The sequence below is a fragment of the Pteronotus mesoamericanus genome, unplaced genomic scaffold (genome assembly GCF_021234165.1).
Source record: "Pteronotus mesoamericanus isolate MK-2021 breed Mesoamerican mustached bat unplaced genomic scaffold, CSHL_Meso_final contig_101, whole genome shotgun sequence".
NCBI classification, from domain to species: Eukaryota; Metazoa; Chordata; class Mammalia; order Chiroptera; family Mormoopidae; genus Pteronotus; species Pteronotus mesoamericanus.
In genome coordinates this window covers 17,051,986-17,072,736 of record NW_026555001.1, presented here as the reverse complement: position 1 = coordinate 17,072,736, position 20,751 = coordinate 17,051,986, and the positions used below count along the sequence as shown (strand labels likewise).

General features: G+C 42.7%; 3 protein-coding genes across 4 annotated transcripts in view; 1 reads left to right on the top strand and 2 right to left on the bottom strand.

Moving 5' to 3' along the window:
- Window positions 1–3,076: 3,076 nt before the first annotated feature.
- Window positions 3,077–6,610, bottom strand: PTRHD1 (peptidyl-tRNA hydrolase domain containing 1). The gene is made up of 2 exons (XM_054568991.1): window positions 6,320–6,610; window positions 3,077–3,829 (listed from the first exon to the last, which is right to left on the bottom strand). Exons 1-2 carry the CDS (start codon window positions 6,569–6,571, stop codon window positions 3,659–3,661), a joined length of 423 nt encoding a protein of 140 aa, XP_054424966.1. The 5' UTR covers window positions 6,572–6,610; the 3' UTR covers window positions 3,077–3,658.
- Window positions 6,572–19,584, top strand: CENPO (centromere protein O). Of its 2 annotated transcripts, none has more exons than XM_054568988.1 (8): window positions 6,572–6,695; window positions 6,995–7,100; window positions 8,583–8,743; window positions 15,068–15,173; window positions 15,818–16,077; window positions 17,020–17,191; window positions 17,943–18,109; window positions 19,474–19,584. In XM_054568988.1, exons 2-7 carry the CDS (start codon window positions 7,055–7,057, stop codon window positions 18,077–18,079), a joined length of 882 nt encoding a protein of 293 aa, XP_054424963.1. In that variant the 5' UTR covers window positions 6,572–6,695; window positions 6,995–7,054; the 3' UTR covers window positions 18,080–18,109; window positions 19,474–19,584. The 2 variants fall into 2 exon arrangements, with proteins under 2 accessions (XP_054424963.1, XP_054424955.1); XM_054568980.1 differs by lacking the exon at window positions 6,572–6,695 and adding an exon at window positions 6,825–6,892.
- Window positions 19,255–20,751, bottom strand: part of ADCY3 (adenylate cyclase 3) — a 57,464-nt gene continuing 55,967 nt past the window's right edge. Inside the window, exon 22 of the mRNA XM_054569004.1 lies at window positions 19,255–20,233. Coding sequence (XP_054424979.1) covers window positions 20,051–20,233 — 183 coding nt within the window. The 3' untranslated portion in view covers window positions 19,255–20,050. The remainder of the gene's footprint in view (window positions 20,234–20,751) is intronic.

Below are 20,751 nucleotides of genomic sequence, written 5' to 3'. Positions count from 1 at the left end.
TGATTCTCAGCTTTACAAGTTCAGAAACTCAATTTTGTCAGCTCCTCCAGTGATAATTGGGCCCTAGGGTATTGAGTCATACAACTCACAGCCACAGGAGGCTGATTTATAATCCAGAATGTCAATTAACGAATATAAAAATGGAAGACAGCTTCCCAGTGCTTCAACAACCCCCCTCTTGTATTTAGATGGCTGAAAAGCAAATAGGTAACCCACCATCAGAGGTTAAGATAAAACTAGATGGACAGAAAACCTGGTTTTCAATCCTGGTCTTTCCACTGATTTTGATCTTGGGCAAGTCAAAGCCTTTCTGAATCTAAACTTGAGACAAGACTGCCTGCAACATCAAATTGTCAGGCTTGACAAGCACATATGGACACACTTTGTTCATTATAAAACATTTTTACATATAAGAAACTTATAAAGCACAAGAGATTCTTGTCAAAGATTTATTCTAGGGCTTGCAGCACAATTATTGCTCTATTGAAGAATTTTTTTGTTTGTTGGTTAACTTGGTGTGCAACACCAGATATAGTATATGTAGTTGGTGCCAGATTCTTGCTCTCCATCTTGACTTCTTTTTGTAAGCGCATTACACACTATCATAATGTGTTGATTCTAAATCACACATTTATTGTTCACCTTTTAGGTTGGCTGCCTCCTGGGACCAGGCTGCTTCTAGATAATACCAGAGTGTTTGATTCAGTGGAGAATTTGTACTTCATTTCTAACAAGTACCCTAGTGATGCTGATCTAGGGGCCACGCTTTGAAAAGCGCCAATATAGTTCAAATGATAACGGTCTTAGCTGATGCTAGTAAAAAAATTTGCAACTTCCCTGCTACTGTCTTGCTCTCTGGGTCAGAACGAGTGCCTATCCTTTCCCTGTTTTAAGCTTTTGTGCTCAGATCCCTGCTTTAGGGATTTGCCTGAATGGTTAATTCCCAGTTGTGTAGATTTCTTTCTCCCTCTCTGGCTTTATCATTATGTCTTCCTGCAGAATTCAGAATTATTTTAAAACTTATTTTTAGACGCAGTGTCATTTGGAAACATTTTCCTAATTGTCTTGAATGGAAATGGCAGGAGTGCTTGAGGTTCCTTGGATGGGATCACTCCTTAGCAGAAAAGGAATCAGACAACTGGCTGACTTGGCCCAAAGCTCTTTGAAGGCAGCTCTTTGAGGGCTGTGTCTTAAAATATATTTTTATGCTTAGGTTCTGGCACCAAATGCCCAGGCACTGTCCTAAGGGATTTGTACCAACTAACACATTTAGTCCACATAGCACCCCCATAAATCCCTGCTTTACAAATGAAGGTACTGGAGCTCAGGGAGGTTGAGTGCCTTGCCCAAGTTCACACAGCTTGCATGTACGAGAGCCAATATTTGGACTCAGGCCATTTGACACCAACTAGTCTGAACTCTCAACCACTGTGCTATTGTAATACAGTGCTCAGTAAGTTTGTTCGGTGTTATAAAAGGCTATATGCTTCCTACCTCATAGAATAATATTAGGTCAACGGGTACGGTCAACTTCAACTTTCTTCCTCTAATTTATAAACATATATATCCATACCTTCCTCCACTTCCTTTTCTCCAGTCTCAAAAATGAAAGTTTCTCTCTCTTTCTCTATATAAGACCAGTCCTTCCCTATGCCCATGACCCCACCTCTTCCCATGTTTTTCTGGGCTTCTTTTATCAGTTATTCTATTTACTAACTTTGGTCTCTCTCCTTACCCTTCTTCTCACCCATCAACTTGCTCAAGTATCTAAGAAAATTCCCTCTGTGGGACTCGGCATCCATCTTCCCAGCGCCCCTTCAATCATTATCCCTTCCTTCCATTCAAGCTTGAAAGAATAGTCCTGACCTCTTACCTCTCTTCCCATTGTTGCCTCAATAGTCTCCAGTCTGATTCCCACCCTCATACGCTATTTAAACTACTTTCACGAAGTTAACCCATTTGTTCCCGATTGCTGAATGTTTTCAGTTATTTACTGAAATTCTATGCTGCACTTGACTGCTCTCTCCTCCTTGAAACTGTCCACGTGTCTTCCTTGCGGGCTGTGGGGGGAGGTTGGTTCTGCCCTCAGTATGCTGTTAACTCTTCTATCCACTCTCCTAGTTTGAAGTGACCCTCTCTTATCAAGGAAAATCACCGCATCTATCTAGTATCTTAGCAGTCTTGGTATCTAGGGGCTGTGGGGAGGAAAGTAAACCCATTATTACCTTGCACATTTCTGTTATTTTTACTTCTGTCTCCTCACTAGATCCTGAGCTACCTGAGAGTAAAAGCTTTCATCTATGTCCTTAGCTCTCACTGTAGCCTGTCACATAGACGTGCTACACGGCTGCTGAACGAACTGCGCTTCATAAACCTGGCTTCTCAGATGTCCATGCAATTTCAGTCGATGTTTCCAAATGTTTATAGAAATATTTTAAATGTTATACAGTGTTATAGGTGTTCAGAGAAGATAACTATCATTTTTGGCTGTGTAAGACTTGTGAAGGTATAGCATTTGAGTCAGAAATAGTTTAAGTCAAGTCCAGAGGCAGGATAGGGAGAGAAGAGTATGAACATTCAACTCCCAGACCAGAGACTACAGGGCAGCAACCGGAGTCTTTGTTGAAACACAAGTTTGGATGAGGGAATAGAAGATTCATCTAAAAAGGTAGGTAGGAAAATACATGTGGAGGGCCTGAAGGCTAAGCTAAAGAGTTCTGATTTTATGCCATGGGCAAGTTGGAGCCTATACTGAACTATGTACTCAGTGACCCCATATAACCTAGTGTATATAACCTAGAGGCAGAACATTTGCTGGACACATTAGAAGTGAGCAGGCCAGTGGGACACACTGATGAGCAAAGTGAGAGCCTAACACAGGGTGGTAGCACCAGCAACTACAAAAAAGCAGATGTAGTACTTGACCAATGTCATCAACTCTAAGAAGTAGTATATTTTAATATATTTGAAATTAAAATACATCTTTTGGTTAACTGCATATCTTTCATTGGCAGTACTTCTTTCTTAACACATAAAATAATGGTATATGTTAGAGCTGATGTCTTAGATTCTACAGTAACTGGATGTGAATAAGAAATAAGGAATTCAAAGGCAAAGTTTTAAAACTGGATTATTGGAAGAATTCTATTCCTAACAAAAATGGAAAGGCATCTCGTTGACCCCTGTACAAGAGTCTAACCAAATGTTCTGTTTGAGCAATAGCCCATAAACATTATTGCTGCTCACCTGCTTTCCTCATCTGGGTCAGCTGGTTGGAGCATTGTCCTGTGAATCTAAAGGTGGCTGATTCGATTCCCAGTCAGCGCACTTTACAGGTTTGAGGGTTCAGTCCCAGGTTGGGACACACATGATAGGCAACCGATCGATGTTTCTCTCTCATGCAGATGTTTCTCTCCATCTCCTCTCTCCCTCCCATCGCCTCTCTCTCTAAAATCAGTAAGCATGTGGTGAGAATTTTTTAAAAGAAGAAGTACTTATTAGTCACAACTTTAATGTGAACATGTGTTTGACTCTCAAGAAACTCATAACTTAAAGAGTGAGTCGCCACTGACATGAGTATATGCTGCATAGGGATGGATGGCATACAGTTTCTGGATCCAGCTGATATCAGATGTATCAAAGCAATTCATGATATGAGTCATTTGAACAATCGGAACTTCTTCAAATACTGGTTCACTTCTTCTTTGGGGTAGGGACGGAGTGCAATGCAAGTGGCGATGTCCTCTGGCTGCTCCAGCCACAGCATGTGGTCAATGTTTTTCTGTTGCAGGGTCTCAGCCAGCTCCTTTAGGGTGGTCTCATCGGGGGCCTACAAGAAGCAGATTACAGAGCACAGATTGAACAGCCCATTTAGGAAGTGTCAAGCCAAGGAACAGGAAGTATGGGGAAGGGGTTTTTTTCTTCACTGACAGCGGAGGACCAGCACTCCCAAAGGAGCTGTAGAACATATCTCCAGGAGCAGCAGCTTCATTGCTCCATTTTCCGTGCTCTCTGTAGGACTTCAGATAAGCTGCCCAGGGGCTGGGGTTAGGGGCAGAGGGGGAGGAGGGGAGATGCTTACTATTCCTGTTGATAAAATGGAGACTTTTCTTGAGATGCTGTATGCCTTGTCAGTAATTTGCTTTATACATTTTCTAGTTCTCTGATGGCTGGTGCCCAAATTGCTATCCTTAATCATTCAGCCAGCTCTGACTTTGAGCTGACTATTACCAGATGGATTTCTGAAATCACACCGCCTCCACCTCCCTCCTACCCCACCCAAACCTAGGATTCCCTTCTGGGATAGTTCCCACGAGTTAACTCGAGAGAGGGCAAACTATTCCTTAACATCCTTTGGAATTGTTTTTCCTCACCATCCTTATCACCCTTACCACCCATGCTGAAGCCTATTACAGTTAGTATTAAAACTATCATTCGGAAAATAAAGTAGTATGTTATGTTGCATACTGCATATTTTTGTCCCTATAAAGGCATAAGTTGCTATGATAACTCCAGGTTGGTTTTGTCAAATTAGAGGATGTAGAGATTGAGCAGTAAATCTACTGAATCCTTCAGGGGAGGTGAGCTCCAGGAGAGCTCATGGTTTCCCCTCCCTGCCAGCACAGCACCAGGCAGCATCACGGGACGGGTGAGTCCAAATCCTGCCCTACCAGCCACAGATGGTGTGATCTTTTACAAGGTATTTGCTTCCCCTTCATGAAACAGATGATAATGCTTACTGGTACTACTAAGGATTCAATGAAATTAAGCTCAGATTTGTGCCTGGCACACAGTAATCTTGGCATTATATTTTTGTTGGTCTTTACAGCTATGGCAGCACCTTAATTTAATCAATTAAATGATTCCTACGTCCCTTTCTTGGGTTATGGCGAACAACTAGGAATCCTCAGGTGTCTTTTAAACACAGGGGATAATCTGTGGGCATCACATGTCTCACCTGAGGAGAAAAAGAAAGCATATTATCTGCCTGAACGAGAGGGAGAGGGGGATGTCTGAGCCAGGTGATGTCTTGAGGCCCTCTTCCTATAAAAAAGAATCTAAATGAAAGCTATCTGCTTCTTTTCTGCCTATTTATAGATTCTCAAGACATTTTACTACAGGTTCCTGTTTGATGTTTCACTACCCAAGAGCAATTTTTGTCTCACCAGATGATCTGCTTTTGCCACCTAGCCATAAGGGGATTATTAGCCCATCCCTCTACCCCAGGGCCCTGGTTTGCTTATTTATTAAAATAAACACATTTTATAAGGGAAAAAAGCTTGAAAATAAATGCATTTTTTTCTCATTATAAAGTATGGGCTTAATGTAGAAAATGAAAAAAATATAAAAGCACTGGGAAATAACCAAAATCCCACCACTCACTACTTAATATTTGGATGTATTTCCTTAGTTTTTCCTTTCAAAATTTGGATCATCTTGTATATAGAATATAGTTAATTAGCATATCATGAGCACTGTTCCATCCAACTAAATATGCTCCAAAAATATGATTTACCCTAGGTTCATAATCCATTATAAGGACATAGATTAACCAATCCCTAGTATTGGAAATTTGGTTATTTCTTTTTTTTTTACTGTTATAAAGTGCTCATATGACTATCCTTGCACAATGGTCTTTGAGCGCATCTAATTATCTTAGGAGACATTTCTAGAGCAGAAATTACAAAGAGTAAGGGTAAGATCTGTTTGGCCATCTGCAAAAAAGACTTTATGGCTATTTCACACCCCTGGTGTTTGTGATGTTAGGTTCAATTTCATCTAGGATTCACATTTATTTTCAAATAATTTGGCGTCGTGCCGAGGTAAGTGCTTCAGTTTGACTTCACTGGCAGTAAGGAATCCCGTGTCCTTATCCCGGGTCGGTTTTGCCGGGAACGGACAGGAACAATACTCTCCGTGGGGCATTAAAAGGCCGGCCCAGTGCAAAGGTAAAAAGGCGGGGTTTCGTTCCGTCGGCCTCCTCCCTCACAGGTATCTACTAAGAGGGACGCAGGTGAGACCGAAGGGTGGCGGGAAGCAGTAAAAACGAATCCGATGTCCACTCTTCACAGCCAGGCCCCTACTCAGCCAAGGGAAGGCTTGCTCTGGGCAGTAGCTCAAGTGCCCCCAGAACCGGTTCCAAAACTTACATGCTAAAGACTCCTCCTCCTTTACCCCTGGCCCCGCAAAAAAAAAAAAAAAAAAAAAAAAAAAGACTCCTCCCCAGTAACGCCACGAAGTTAGGCCCTCGGACCCAAGACCACACCCATTTCCGTTCTCGACGTCCTCAGCGCCCCACCCCCTCGGCCCAGTTCCTTACCTCTAGAACCACCTTGCGCATGCGCCCCAGCTCCCGGAGATAAGCAACAGTGTTGGGGTGGTCACGGTGAATGTGCAAAGCCGCTGTGGCTGCGTGACAAGCCTGCGCTACTAATGCGCCCGTTGGCCAGGAGAACGGAGCCTGCGATAGATCCTTTCGTAAAACCAAGTATTGTACCAAGATCTGCGGCTCTGATCCAGATGCCGCCATCTTCCTGCCCAGAGCTAAGACCTGGCCTATTCCCCGGTGCATGCCGGGATCAGGGAGGGGCCCTGAGCGCTGCCATGTTTTTGTACGGTGGGTGCGCAAAGCATGCTGGGTCCGATTGTCTTGGTTTTGAAGGAGAGAACCGCGGGAACTCTCGTCCCTGCACTGGGTGAGCCAGAAGGGAGGAGGCAGGGGGAAAGAAGATCCAGTGGGGGACGGGGCGGTGACCGGGGTGAAAGGCAGAACAGACTCTTCCAGCTCCTTCCCTTTGGAAGGCAGCTCGGCCGAACTGGAGGAGCCGTGACCCGAGCAGCGAGCAGGGCCGGCGAGGGGGACGTGGACACTGCCGGGGAAAGGGCGGGTCAGGTAAGGCGGTCTTGGCAGTGTCCCTTGGGGTGTTGAGTTCTGTGTGCCCTACCGCCCGGGCTTGTCTAAATGTGACTTCCTTGCCATTTTTGCTTTTGCCAGCAAGGAAATCTCGGTGCCAACGCAGCTTCCTGGGAAGGCTCTTGGGAATCTGAGGAGGAGATGAGCCTGGAGTATTCTTCAAGTCAGGAGGGCGAGGCCAAAGGAGGTATTTACATGGTTGTCTTTACCCACCCTTGCTACTGCTGCCCGGAGGTGACCGCCAGATTGAGAGGGCCCTTTCCTCCTCGAATTGTTGTGCGACCTGTCCTGTTTGGGAGCAGAATAGTGAAGGGAGCTAATACGGGCATGCCCGCTTTGCGCCTCACAGGTGTTGCGGGTTTTATAAATTGAAGGCAAAAGCATCCACCTGCGAAAAGTTCGGACTCGCCTGATTGCGGCGGTCGGGAACGGAACCCGCAGCACCTGGAGGCGCGCCTGGATTGAAGACCTTAACGGGACACGTAGCGAGGAGCAGCAGACGGGGGGAAATTACTTCACATGTTTCTAGGCTCCGGCCCCTTTTTAAAGCGATAGTTTGCTTTCATAATATGCTCAGTGTTTCTTTTAGAGCTGCAATTCTAGCCAGTGAGGACTTTCTTCCCAGGATTTTGGCGGAGGCCATTTATGCATTACTCCTGTGAAAGTGCCAGTCCGTGGCTTTGGCGTTGGTTAGATCTGGGGTTGAGTCCTGGCTCTGCCGTTGTAAATATTGCGGCCTTGGGCAAGTTATTTTATCTTTCTCTGCGCCAGTTCTTTTTTCACCTGGAAAACTGAGGTGGATAATAGCATTGTGATGGTCGTGGTGGAAATTAGATAAGCAACTTTTTTCATGTTTCTCAACTAACACAGTTAACATACACCTTTTGTATAGGAAATATTCCATTAATGCTTTTAATTCTTTACGTGCTATGCGAGTAAATCATGTAGCACAAGTGTGTTAAAATATAGGAAGTGTTCAGCAAATGCTTTATTAAGAGTCTATTAGCCTTACGAAGATACAACCCTGACTGTACAGACATCCCTCAGAGATATTGAGAGTTCAGGTCCAGACCACTGCAATAGAATGAGGTATAATTTTCTTCCCGGTTGGGGGTGTTGCCTTCAATTTGTTTAAGAAAAAAAATGCAACATCTGTGAAGCACAATAGAATGAGGTGCACCTATATTGTTCCTTAGTCAATCCCTAGGAAATAGAAATTCACCTGAGTTTCCAGTGGTGAGCTTGTTTTCCCATCTAATAACCCAGTAATATTTGTAGACAGTTCCCTTTAGTTTGTGTCATTATAGTCCTGTACTAGTATTTTTCAGAGCCTCAAAGAATTATGCATTAGCACGTTAGTAAAACATGCATAAAAGACAATTCTACATTTTAATAAACAGTTTCTGAGAGAGCCGGTGAATTCGGTGACTATGTTTTCCTCTGGGTTATTATCATGGATAACTGAGATTAGCTATATTCAGATAATGCTCTTTTTGGACGTTGTCCTGGTTAGGGACTGCTTGTACATCAGTGTACAGGCTAAGAGGTTGCTGATCTTTGATTTCTGTTGTCAGTTCTTTGGGTTTTATAAATTAGGGCCCTGAAATGCTTTCTGCAGCCAGAGTTAGAAATCCTTGTCTTCTTGGGAAATTCTTTTTACTTTCTTCAGGTGTTCTAGCTCATTTGGAAAGACTAGAAGCTAGATCCCGTAAAAAATGGGAAGAACCACAGGGAGCACAGGCGGCGGACAGTGCTCTTGGAAGCAAAATTCATCAACTGAGAAGCCTGAGAGACAAACTGAGGGCTGAAGTGAAACAACGCCGAGCCAGAGTGAGTAGAAGGATGATTGTTGGCAGGCTTTTCTAGGGTGTGAGGGGTATGATCTGGGAACTCGCCAACGTGTAGAACCTGTGATCTTAATGGGTCGATTTCAGTCCTTGATCGCTCATCAGACCTGTACAGTCTCAGCTAATATCAATATCAACTAACAATTGACGGCCCAGGCAAATTCTTCGTAATAAACAGCCTCTTAACCTGCCCTCAGACATGAACATGTTACCTCAATCTCAGTCTGACTTGAATCATTGGCACTTTAAAAAAAAAATGTTTTTATTGATTGATTTGAGAGAGAGAAACATTGATTTGTTGTTCCACTTATGGTTTCATTTGTTGGTTCTTGTATGTGCCTTGACTGGGGAATGAACCTGCAACGTTGGCGTATTGGGATGATCTCTGTCCAACTGAGCTCCCTGGCCAGGACAAGTCATTGGCACTTTTGTCCTTAATGCCAATTTTCTGTTACCCAGACTTGAAGCCGCACAGTAAACTTTGACTCTTTCCTCTTTTCACTTTTCTGTCTAGCCCAGGTCCAGCCAGCAAGAACTGTCAAATTTTTCTTTAGATTGTCTGTGTGCTTCCTCCCCCACTCTATTGCAATAGCACAAGTATTATCCACATCTCAAGTATCAGTGGTAAGTGAATGTGAAAGCCTAGGACATTACTGTACTGTGCTGATAAATAGTCATCACATGACTTGGATGCCAGGATTGTTGCATAGTCTGCTAGTTTGTTCTCTTCCAGTATTATACTTCCCTAGAAATCCTGCACAGCCAAGAAAATGCTTTCATAAAACACTGCATCATTTCCTTGCTCAAAAACCGTCAGTAACCATTCATTGCCCATGGGATATGGTCAGCCTTCCTTCCCCCCCCGCCCCCCCCCCCCCGCTCACCTTCCCACCTCTCTTCCATTCCCCACTTCCCCTTTCTCTCTTTTCCTCCTGCCTCCTTCCCTTCACTTTTTTTTTAAAGTAAAATATACGTAAATACATATAATGTGCAGAACCTTTTACAAAGTGAACATCCCCTGTATCACACAGATCAAAGTAGAGAATATTATCAGTGCCCTAGAAGTCTCCCTCTTGTATCCCTCTAGTCATTTCCCTTAAGGTAACCAGTCTTTTGATTTCTGTCATCATACATTGGTTTTACCTGTTTTTGAACTTTATATAAATGTTAAAAGTATAAAACTCTATGTCTGGCTTCTTTAGCTGAATGTTATATCTGAGATTTCATCCATGTTGTTGCGTGTAGTGGTCACTTTTTTTCATTGCTGTACAGTAATACTATTTTATGAATATTCCACAATTTATTTACCTCTTGTACTGTTGGTGACATTTGGATTGTTGGGGCTGTTTCACTTTGGGGCTATTAAGAATAATGTTGCTATGAACATTCCTGTTCCTGTGTTTTGGTGTAGAAATATACACTTTTCTATTAGGTGTGAATTTGGTAGAATTGTGAGTCACAAGGTGTGCATATTAGCTTTAGTAAATAATGCTGAACAGTTTTTGAAAGTGATTACACCAATTAAATTATATGTTCCCAGCAACAGTGTATAAGATTTCCATTGTTTTTTATGTTTATACTTGATATTGTCAGTTTTAAAAATTTGACATTCTGGTGGAATGTAATAGCATCTCACTGTGGTTTAATTTGCATTTGCCTAATAATGGATGATGTTAAGTACCTGTATTGGACCCTTCAAAGTCTTATGTTATAAAGTATGCTTTTCAAGGCTTTTGCAAAAATTTCATTGGGTTGTTTATCTCTTATTGTAGAACTCTTTAAATATTTTAGATATGAGTTCATTGTTGGGTATATGAATTTCAAATCTTTTCTTACACCGTGGCTTGCCTTTTCACTCTGATGGTGTCTTGTGATGAAAACAAAGTCTTTGTTTCAATGAAGTTTGATTTAGGAATCTGATTTTATGCTTACTGCTCGTTTTCTTTTAATAAATCTTTGCCTAACTTAAGATCATGAAGGTATTTTGTGTTATTTCCTAAAAGCTTTATTGTTTTACTTTTTATTTTTAGAATTGTGCTCCATCTGGAATTGATTTTAGGTGTGGTATGAAATAGAGGATTTTGCGTTTGTGAGACACTGGGCGGTATACATGTCAAATAGACCAAATGTATTCATCAAGTTGTTCAGATGTTTTACATCCTCACTGACTCGCTTGTTTTATGTCATGCACCACTTAAAATGGGCATATGTTCTGAGAAATGCAGTGTTAGGCGATTTCATTGTTGTGCGAACATCATAGAGGGCACCTACACAAACCTAGATGGTACAGGCCACTACACACCTGAGCTAAATGGTATAACCTATTGCTCCCAGGCTACCAGCCTGTACAGCATGTTACTGTACCGAACACTATAGGCAACTGTAACACAGTAGTAAGGATTTGTGTATTTAAACATATCTAGCCCTGGCTTGTGTGGCTCAGTGGACTGAGCGCTGACCTGCAAACCAAAGGGTCGCCAGTTAGATTCCCAGTCAGGGCGCATACCTGGGTTGCAGCCAGGTCCTCAGTAGGGGGCACGCAAGAGGCAACCACACATTGATGTTACTCCCTTTCTTTCTCCCTCCCTTCCCCTCTGTCTAAAAATAATAAAATCTAAAAAAATCAACGTATCTAAACATAGAAAAGATACCTGTAAAGGGTACTTAACCACGAATGGAGCTTGTAGGCCTGGAAGTTGTTCTGGGTGAGTCAGTGGTAAGGGACTGTGATAGCCCAGGCCATTACTCTACTGTAGACTTTATAAGCACTACACTTAGCCTACACTACATTTATAAACATGAGATTCAATCAAACACAGAAGAAAATGATGCAATCAAGAGACGTGGTATGTGATGTATCCATCCAATGGAATATAGTTTGGCAATAAAAAGATTGAAGTATTGATACATGCTATAACGTGGATTAACCTTGAAAATGTTAAGTAAAAGAAGCCAGTCACAGAGGACCGTGTGTTGTATGATTCCATTTATATGGAATGCCCAGGATAAGCAAATCTATAGACATAGAGTGTAGATCAGTGGTCACATAGGGCTGAGGTTTGCGGGAATGGCCATTAAGAGGTGGGGAAGAGTCTTCAGATAATGAAATACTTGATTGTGGTAGTGGATACACAACTCCATGCATATACTAAAAGCTACTGAATTGTATACTTTAAAATGGTAAATTATATGAGATGTGAATTACATATCTCAAAGTTGTAAAAAGTTTAAAAAACACGTAATGTATCACATTGTTGGGGTAAACAGCTACTGTTCTACAGCACACCTTTTTTATGAGTTGAAACGGTACACTCTAAAAAATAACAGTAAAAACTATAGGATAGTTAATACACAAACCAGTAACAGTCATTTATCATCAAGGATTATATACTGTGCATAATTTCATGTGCTTTTATATAACTGGAAACATAGTTTTGTTGTACCAGCATCACCACAAACATGAGTAGTGTGAGTGTATTGCACTGTGACATTTTGACAACTATGATGTCACTAGACAGCAGGAGTTTTTCAGCTCCATTATGTGGCCATCGTCGTGAATGTGGTCCGTCATTGACTGGAGCATCGTCCGGTGGTGCATGACGGTACTTGGCTTTATCCGTTACTGGGGTACTTGTGTCAGACCTCTCAGTGTGATGGAATTGTGCATTGTTTCCCTTTCATGCTGTATTTGCTGTATATTAGGTGCAAACAAATTTAGGGTTATTATATCTTCTTGGCTGAGTAAACCTTTTATAATTATGCAGTGTGTTCCTTTGTATTTTAGTTAAACTTTTTGCATTAAAGTCAACTTTGTCAAATATTAGTATAGCTATGACATCTCATTTTGTTTAGAGTTTGCATATGGTGAATTTTTTTCTTCCCACTTCAGGTATACTTCTTCTTGTTAGTAGAATATAGTTAGATATTTTAAATGCAGCCTGACGGTTTCTGTCTTTTAGTTGGAATAGTTAATCTGTGAACTTTTAATATGATTACTGTTATATTTGTATCTCAGTCTACCACATGACTATTTTGTCTTACTCTGTTTCTCTTTTCTTCTGTCTTGCCATCTTTTGGGTTGATCTTTTTATTTATTTTTTTATTCTACTTCTCCACCAGCTAATTAATTATACAGAAGTGGTTAACCTAGAGAAAACATGCAGTTTTTTTCTTATTCAGGTATACTTCCGATTAGTGCTTTTAGAACTTACTGGATAATACAGAACCTTCTAACATCTTGAACACACACACACACACACACACACACACACACACCCGCCCCCCCGCCCCCGCCCGTGTTGTCATGTACTTAATTCTACAGCTGCTTAAACTCTGAAACATTTTCGTTGTTTGTACAGTAGTTATATACATAGTTACCTTTTTCAGTGCCTTTTATTACATCCTGCATTTCCAAATTTCCATCTGGGATTATTTTCCCTCAGCATAAGCAGCTTCTTTTGTTAATTCTTTTATTGTGAGCCTGCTGGCAATAAATTCTGTTTTTGTTTGGAAACACCCTTATTTTACTGTCCTTATGTTTTTTTTTTTTAAGGCTATTTTTGCTAAGTTTATATAGACTGGAAGTTATTTTCTTTCATACTTTAGACATACCATTCTGTTGTCTTCTATAGCGTCTGTCAGGTGTTAGTGTTATTGTTTGAATGTGTCTTTTTCCTGTTTTAAGTTTCTGTTTTTGAGTTTTAGCAATTTTATATCATAACAGGGCTAGGAGTGCTTTTCTATGTTTAGCCCACTTGGTGTTTATAGAGCTAAATACCTAGATTAATTACTTCATGTTTTCCATTTTTTTGGAAAATTTCACCGGTGTGCTTTCAAATAATGCATTTGCATCATTCTTTTCCTCTGTTTCTGGGACTCCTTGTAAGTAGTTGTTTGTTTGTTTGTTTACTTTGACCTATGTCTTTACTAATTTTCAGTCTCTGGGATTTAATCTGGATATGAAAATATATTCAATATATAATTTCTAATTTTAGTTAATACTATATTTTTTGGCTCTAGGATTTCCATCTGATACTAATTTTCATAGATTCTGGCTCTTTGATATAACTTTTTCATCATTTCATATATTTTCATCTGCCTGATAACTCAGAAAGCTGAATCCCCTTAGATCTGTTTCTTTTGTCTTTTCCTTGGTTTTCAGTCATCTGTTTTTCTTCCTTTATATACCTGGTAAATATTTTTTTTCATTCAATGATAAGTATTGTATATTTAAAAAACTATAGGGATTCTGTATTGTGTTCGGTTCCTCCAGGGGAAATTTGAGGTTTTTCCTGACAGGCGATAGTGTACGGGCAGACCACTGTAATGCTGTTGAGGTGGTCTGGGTTTGGTTTGCCCACATTCCTAGGGTGGTGGTTTTTTCTTTAGGGTCCTCAGCTGAAAGTTTGGCTGTGTGCCAGGGACAGGTCTAGCAAGGTTCCTCTTCCTTGGCAGGCTCTGAATGCCGCATTTTTTGGTGCTATAGTCTCTGCTTAGCTTTTTAACTTTCAGCAGTTTCTTTCTCATTCATTTTCTCAGTACGCATTAACACCTGTAGTTTAGGAACCGGCAAATGCCTGGAGGGTATGTTGCCTGCAAAAGGTTGGGTTCCCTTTGGGATTTCTGCACAGAGAATAGCTGGCAACCTTGGCCTCCAGTTTTTGCCTCAGTGGGACCACAACAAAGTTGACCCTGCCCCTTTTGTGCTTTGTGATACAAATCAAGTGCTCTGGGGGTGGGGATAGCTGCAGGGAAAACCCAGCTAAGCACAGAGCAGTTATCTTTCACCTTAAGTCTGGCTGTTTTGGTGTTTCTCTAACACCTTCAGACCGTTCTGTTTGTTTGCTTACCTGTTTGCTTACTCAGTTTTAGAATTTCATCCAGCTTGTATAGTTCTCAGAGGGAGAGTTAGTTTGAAACCACCTGCGTTTCTAAATGTACGTCTTAAAAGAGTCAGTATTCCTTACCCTGGCAGTTGGAAGCCTGCCCCATCTGACCCAAACTAGCTTTCTAGCCTTGCCTCTTCACAGCTGCTTTGCTCACCCTGTGCTCACACTAGACTTTGTTCGCACCCTTTTTTTCTGCCTCTCACAATATTCTTCAGGCCAGCGCAATTTCTGCTGCTGATTCCTAACACTGACCCACAAGACTCTTCCTCTACTATGAATTCATAGCAGCTGTGGACCACTGTAGCATTTCTTCATTCATTATGTAATACTCTGCATTCTGTTTTATTCCAATTAGGTGCGGGCAGAAACATTGTGTTATGCCCCTTTGGGTCTTGTTTGATTTGCTCCATTTCTTGCAGGTTGAAGCCAGTGTCGAACCTGACCAAACATTGGAGGTCAGCAGGCAAGTTTTGGAAAGAAAATGGGAAAACATGAAAGCCATTCTGCAAGCCTATCGTTTTACAGGTATACTTTTCCCTGACCTGTTTCAGTCTGGTCTCTACCGGAGTTAGTTTGGTCGGTATATGATTACTCCTGGACTTATTCTTGGGCATTGGTCTTGCCCCCTCAGTATACAAGCGCCTTTACCTACAATATTGGCCTCTTTGTGCAACAGATTTGATTGGTAGCTGGTTTAGGATATTCTTTATTTGCTATTCAGTGTGTGCCAGATCCTGTACTAGAACTTTCTTTACTGCTGGCTTTATGCCACTGGTCAAATAGTTTGAACACCCCAAGTCTCTGTTTCACCATTAAAATGGTGATTTATTCTCCCCATTATCTGTGTCACAAGGATTAGGGGGAAACTGGGGTCCATCATAATTTGACTTTCAGGAAAAACAAAACAAAACAGGTAACTTGAAAAATTCAAAACCTTTTCCTCAATAATTTGATATTCAGGATGTTTTTTTTCTTTTCTGCCATTCCGTGTCCTTAACAACTCAAACTCAAAGTGAGCCAATGTTCACGAGAGGGAAGAGTCTGATACTCAGTCATTCAGAAAACCTGCGAACACACACTGTGTGTACTAGGCAGTGCTGGCGCAACTGATGAGTAAGATACCGGCCCTGCCCGCCCTCTGCTAAGGGTTGTTGTCTTGTCTGTCTCAGGACTCAGTGGGAAACTGACCAGCCGGGGCGTCTGTGTTTGCATCCAGACCGCTTTTGAGGGGAACCTGCTGGGTTCCTATTTCGTGGACCTTGTCATACAGAAACCGCTTCGGATACATCACCATTCAATTCCAGTCTTCATTCCCCTAGAGGAGATATCTGCAAAATACTTGCAGACTAATATTCAGCACTTCCTGTTCAGTCTATGCGAACACCTGAATGCTTACTCTGGGAGGAAGTACCAGGCAGATCGACTTCAGGTATCTGTCTGGGATCTTATGTAACATTTGCTGAGCCCAGGAAAGGCTTAAAAGGAAAAAAAGAGGGGGATGGGGGTGAAGTTTTTCTTTTGTATTTTATGTTTCATAACTGAGTCAGAAGTTGGACTGTTACCCTTCTAATACTTGTTTATTATTTAAGTACAAGTTGTTTTCCCACTCCTCTCTTCCCCCGTTGAAACTCTGGATGATGCTGAAGCATGAATACTGGTTAAGGGACTATGCATTCCCCAGTGGCGGACCTCAAGCTTTTATACTTGACCCTTTCTTCCCATCACAAAGTAGTGGAATACAGCTGCTATACTTTTTATTCAGCTGGGAATGACAGAATATCTCTGTGTGCCAAGTGCCTTGCTGAACCTGGGGTTTAGGTGCAAAGCAGAATAATCTGAAATATCACAGAGAAATACTATCCATTTTTCCCTAAATTTTGACCTACCTCCTTAGGGTTACAATTGAGCTAGTGTTGGGGACGGGGACAAGAGTGAATGCAGCAGGGAATAATGGAGGCTTACAAGCTGAAGAGTTTCCCCCTCTAGACATTTGGAGTGATGGTGAAGCTCCTGGCTGTCATTTAAATAAATTGATATGTGTATGCAGCATAAGCATCTCAGCCACGTACATGTTGTCACTGGAATTCGTGGCAGAAATAGTATCTCTCCTGCATCCCCAATCCCTGGCCATTTACTTAAGTGAGTGCATGCTTCCTGCAGGCCTTCCTAGGCTGCCACTGACTCTTAGTTGTCTTACAAATCCCTGTCATTAGTCCTCGTTTCAGACCTCTCTCTGTTCTTTATTTTTCTAAAATTTTATTAACAGGGCCCTATTTTTGTTAGGCCATGTTTGAAGTGTCACAGCCACTCACTGCCTTCGGAGCCGTAATTGTCTGTGCCTTGTGTCTGTTTTGATCCCCGCCTCCCTTAGAGTGACTTTGCAGCCTTTCTGGCAGGGCCCTTGCAGAGAAACTCACTGTGTAATCTGCTGTCATTTACGTACAAAGTGGAGCAGAGTGGCCAGGCCTTCCCATTTGGTGCCAGGCTGCTCTACAAGGACCTGACAGTAACCCTCCCAACCGACGTCACCATTACTTACCAAGGTAAGAGGAAGGGCGCCGCAGTGGGGAAACTAACGTGACAAGCTCTGGGTCACTTGGGTTGAGTGAAGCAGGGTGAAATAGGGGGAATACATCAGTTGGACCTCTTGAGACACCTTCTTCTGTTTATATACAATAAACAGAAAAATACAAAGAGTAAAATACCATTTCGTTTCTACCAGTTTTCCTTCCTCTTTGTAAACAGTAAACATAATCATCATAGTTTTCCCTCCTCTGCTCCTTCCAACTCAGCCAGTGCTCTTTCAGCTTATAATTTGTTTTCATTGGAGACTGCTCTTCGCTCTTGAAGGGACAGCTGATGGGGCTGACCCACAGGGTCACTGTGGTGAAGTGCCAAAGGCCCATTTTCACTCTACAGCCAAATAGACGTGGCAAGTCCGTGTACACCTGAGCTCTCTAGAGACTTCTCCAAGGGGGAATTTTTCATAGCTTGCCAAGACTTTTTTGTTACCTGTTTCAGTTAAGTGTACCACTAGTAATGTGACATGAGTAATAAGAAAAAATAGGATAAAATGTTTTTAGGAGGCAGGAATTTTGAAGTTGCGACAGGTTTTGGATTTCTCTGGGCAGTCTGTTCTAAGTTCCCAGTTTCAAAATCACATTGGTCCAGCAAGGGCCAGCCTCTAAGCTCCAGACTGAAAAGAAAAAGTTACGTGGGTCCAGAATAGCAGTGATCCAGATTCTGATTCTCCCAGTTGCACTAGATGAGATTGACAGAATCTTTCTTTTTTAGGGACAGACACATTATCCACCTCATGGGAAGAACAGCGAGCCACCCATGAACACCTATTCTGTACTAAGCCCCTACATCAAGTGTTTGCTTCATTTGCAAGAGGAGAAGAAAGGTTGGATTTGAAGCTAGTCTACTAGAATATTATTTTGATTGAGAACACATCAAAAGTGAGTAAACAAAGACTGTACACAGTCCCAGGCAAGATCTTGGGACTAAAAACTGCTGAAGGGCTCAGACTCCTTGCCTGGGGCCATCCTTTCAATGAAGACAGATGGCCACCTCATCAGGACCACGAAGGGGCAAGTTTGAGTTCACAGACATTGGCATTTGACACTTCTCCATCCTGGTCATTTGTTAAATGCTCAAGATCATGTTCTTGGAGATACTGATTTGACCATATGTTTTAGGTGAAAATCAGACTGGGTTGTAGGGCAATAGAAGGCATTTTGTGAGAGGAATACGTACCATTCAACTGAAAAGTATTTCTAGCTTTTACAAAAGCTTTAATTCCACCCCACTTTCCTATATGAGACTTTTGAAAGTAAAGTTCTTAGCCTACTCTCAATTCGTATGAGATGTATAGCTAAGAAGGGAAGTGTGTTTGGAGCAGTATATTCTAGACCACTGCCTTTGTAAAATGGTGTGGAGAAAGCCCTATGGATAAAGTAATCAGGGTTCTTTGTCTCTAATGTTTTGTTTCCTCAAACATCTCAGGAGCGAGCTGACAGTTTTAAGTCAGCTATAGAAAGGCATGGTCAGAAGTCGGCTCATAACTCAGGTTGCAGAAGGGGGCAGACCTCCCCTCCATCTCTTGCGAGCTATAGGCCGTGACTATGCATTTGTCTTCCCCCACATCGTGGTCTGACTGTACCATTTCTCCGTGGAACCATGGCCTTGGATCTGCTGGCATTTGCCTTAGCTTAAGGGAGTATGTGTAGGCCCAGTTCACAGATCTGTCTAACTGGCCAGGTCCTGCCATTTCAATTCCTATCCCCCTTTGGCCAGTCACAAAGAAGAGTCATTACTACCCAAGACGCAGAGCTGTATTCAGGCCTCAACTCACTTTACAATGGTCACTTTCTAGATCTGGTGACCAGGAAGTAACCTTACAAGTATGAGTGCTCCAGCTAACGGGGGAGCACAGGAGCATGGTAAGGTTAGCTAGGCCCACCATTTAGAAGAAAGCCACTTAAGAATAAACGAGATGTCTTAGTTCAAGCTCTTGTGCCTTCCAGACATGTGGCAAGGACCAGTGGTGAGTCAGCAAAGCACTGCTCAGAGGAGGGTTACCAGGATTTTCACAATGATCACATTCAAGTTGAAGAAAGCTTTTAATAAAACAGTCTTGTTCTTTATCAATACCTGTAAATTCTCTTTTAAAGCAGTAGCAAAGGTGAATATAGCAAGAGCTCAAAAGGCAAGGCAGTATCGGAAAGTATTTTTAAACAGAAAGTTAAAAATATAAATGTAGAAGATCTGTTGATATATTTTTCTTTCAGAAATAAATTCCCTTTTCCCTCCCTCCCACCAGGTAAAAGGAACTATTGCACTTCCTGTTCTCATGACTAAGGTGACAGGGGTTCCAGAAGAACCTTTCAAGATTATCAGGACAAGGGCCCTTCCACCTGACTTGGACCACACGGAGACAAGCCGGCCTCCAGCTCATGCCCTCTTCAGAAGGGAAAGCGCTGCTTTCAAGCAGCAGCTGGGAATAGGTGTTCGCCAGCTCGGCGGTCCCATCTGTGTCCCCAAGCGGCAAAGGCAAGTTTGTTCCACTCTGGTACGGTCCTGCTCACAGTGGCCATGGCCTCTCTGCAGGGAGGAGGGCTGTCGGAACTAGGGCTCTGGAAGCACTGCTAGTACTACGCGTAAGACCCTTGCTCTTGGGGAAGCTGCAGGCACACACCGAGTAGCAGCACAGCTACACTCGGAGCTCGCTGTCCACGAACAAATGAAGGCTTGAGGATATTTTTAAATCTAATGTCTCTGAGTGTGCACTTCAACAGTTTGGGAATGTTGGGACTTTGTCATTTGTCCTTTCCCAAGGCCCTTGATTCCAAAACATACATTCTCCCTTCCCATTTGGACTATGGCAGGCTAGATGCCATTCAGGAGCTGTCTACCACCTGGTGGGGTAGTGTCACAGAGGAGCCGTTAGGGAGAGCGGCTGGCTTGTCACGCCCCTTCAAGAAAAAGGTCAGCAGTTCCCCCTTCCCCTTCACAAAGATGCGCCCTCGCCTCACGAAGCGGAAGCCGTACTCTCGAAGGATGGCTTGTGTTTCTTCTACCACCTATGGAGGGAGAACACAGTACAAGAGCTTGGGGTCGGAGGGAAGCCGAGATCGAGGGCCCCCCAGGTGGTACCCACATGTGGTCTGCAGGTCCCAGTCTATTCAACCTGGAGCTTCCTTCTCCAGGTCTCCCAGGGCCAAGCCCCCTCCTTCCATACACCAGAGAACAGCAGAACACGGTGCTTTGCCTGGGGTCCTCCCATCTCTCCAAGACAGTCTGTTGCGCTCTCCCCTCAGACAGCCTATGTGGCAACACCATTGTTTGGAAACTTCTACTCTCTGCCCTTTGCACCTTCTGTGGAACTATTATGCCAGGCCCAGCCAATACAGAGTAGGGTGGCTTCAGTGGGGGCTGCTGGAGGCACCAGGTGTCAGAAGGTTCATACCGAGAGGCAGGATATTAGTACCCAGAACTTACACCTAAGTTTTGCGAATGGGATTGAAGTGTTCTCTCCCTTCTGCTAGCCGTGGAGGCGCCTTTTCCCACTCTCGCCCTTCATCTCATGCCACTCTCATGC

Bases quoted from the DNA above. Each gene is read 5' to 3' on its own strand.
- CENPO (XM_054568988.1), top strand. From the start codon at position 7,055: ATGAGCCTGGAGTATTCTTCAAGTCAGGAGGGCGAGGCCAAAGGAG. The intron at 8,744-15,067 runs GTGAGTAGAAGG...CATTTCTTGCAG, and splicing joins TGAAACAACGCCGAGCCAGA to GTTGAAGCCAGTGTCGAACC. The intron at 16,078-17,019 runs GTATCTGTCTGG...CGCCTCCCTTAG, and splicing joins ACCAGGCAGATCGACTTCAG to AGTGACTTTGCAGCCTTTCT.
- PTRHD1 (XM_054568991.1), bottom strand. From the start codon at position 6,571: ATGCACCGGGGAATAGGCCAGGTCTTAGCTCTGGGCAGGAAGATGGCG. The intron at 3,830-6,319 runs GTAAGGAACTGG...TGCTTCTTGTAG, and splicing joins TGCGCAAGGTGGTTCTAGAG to GCCCCCGATGAGACCACCCT.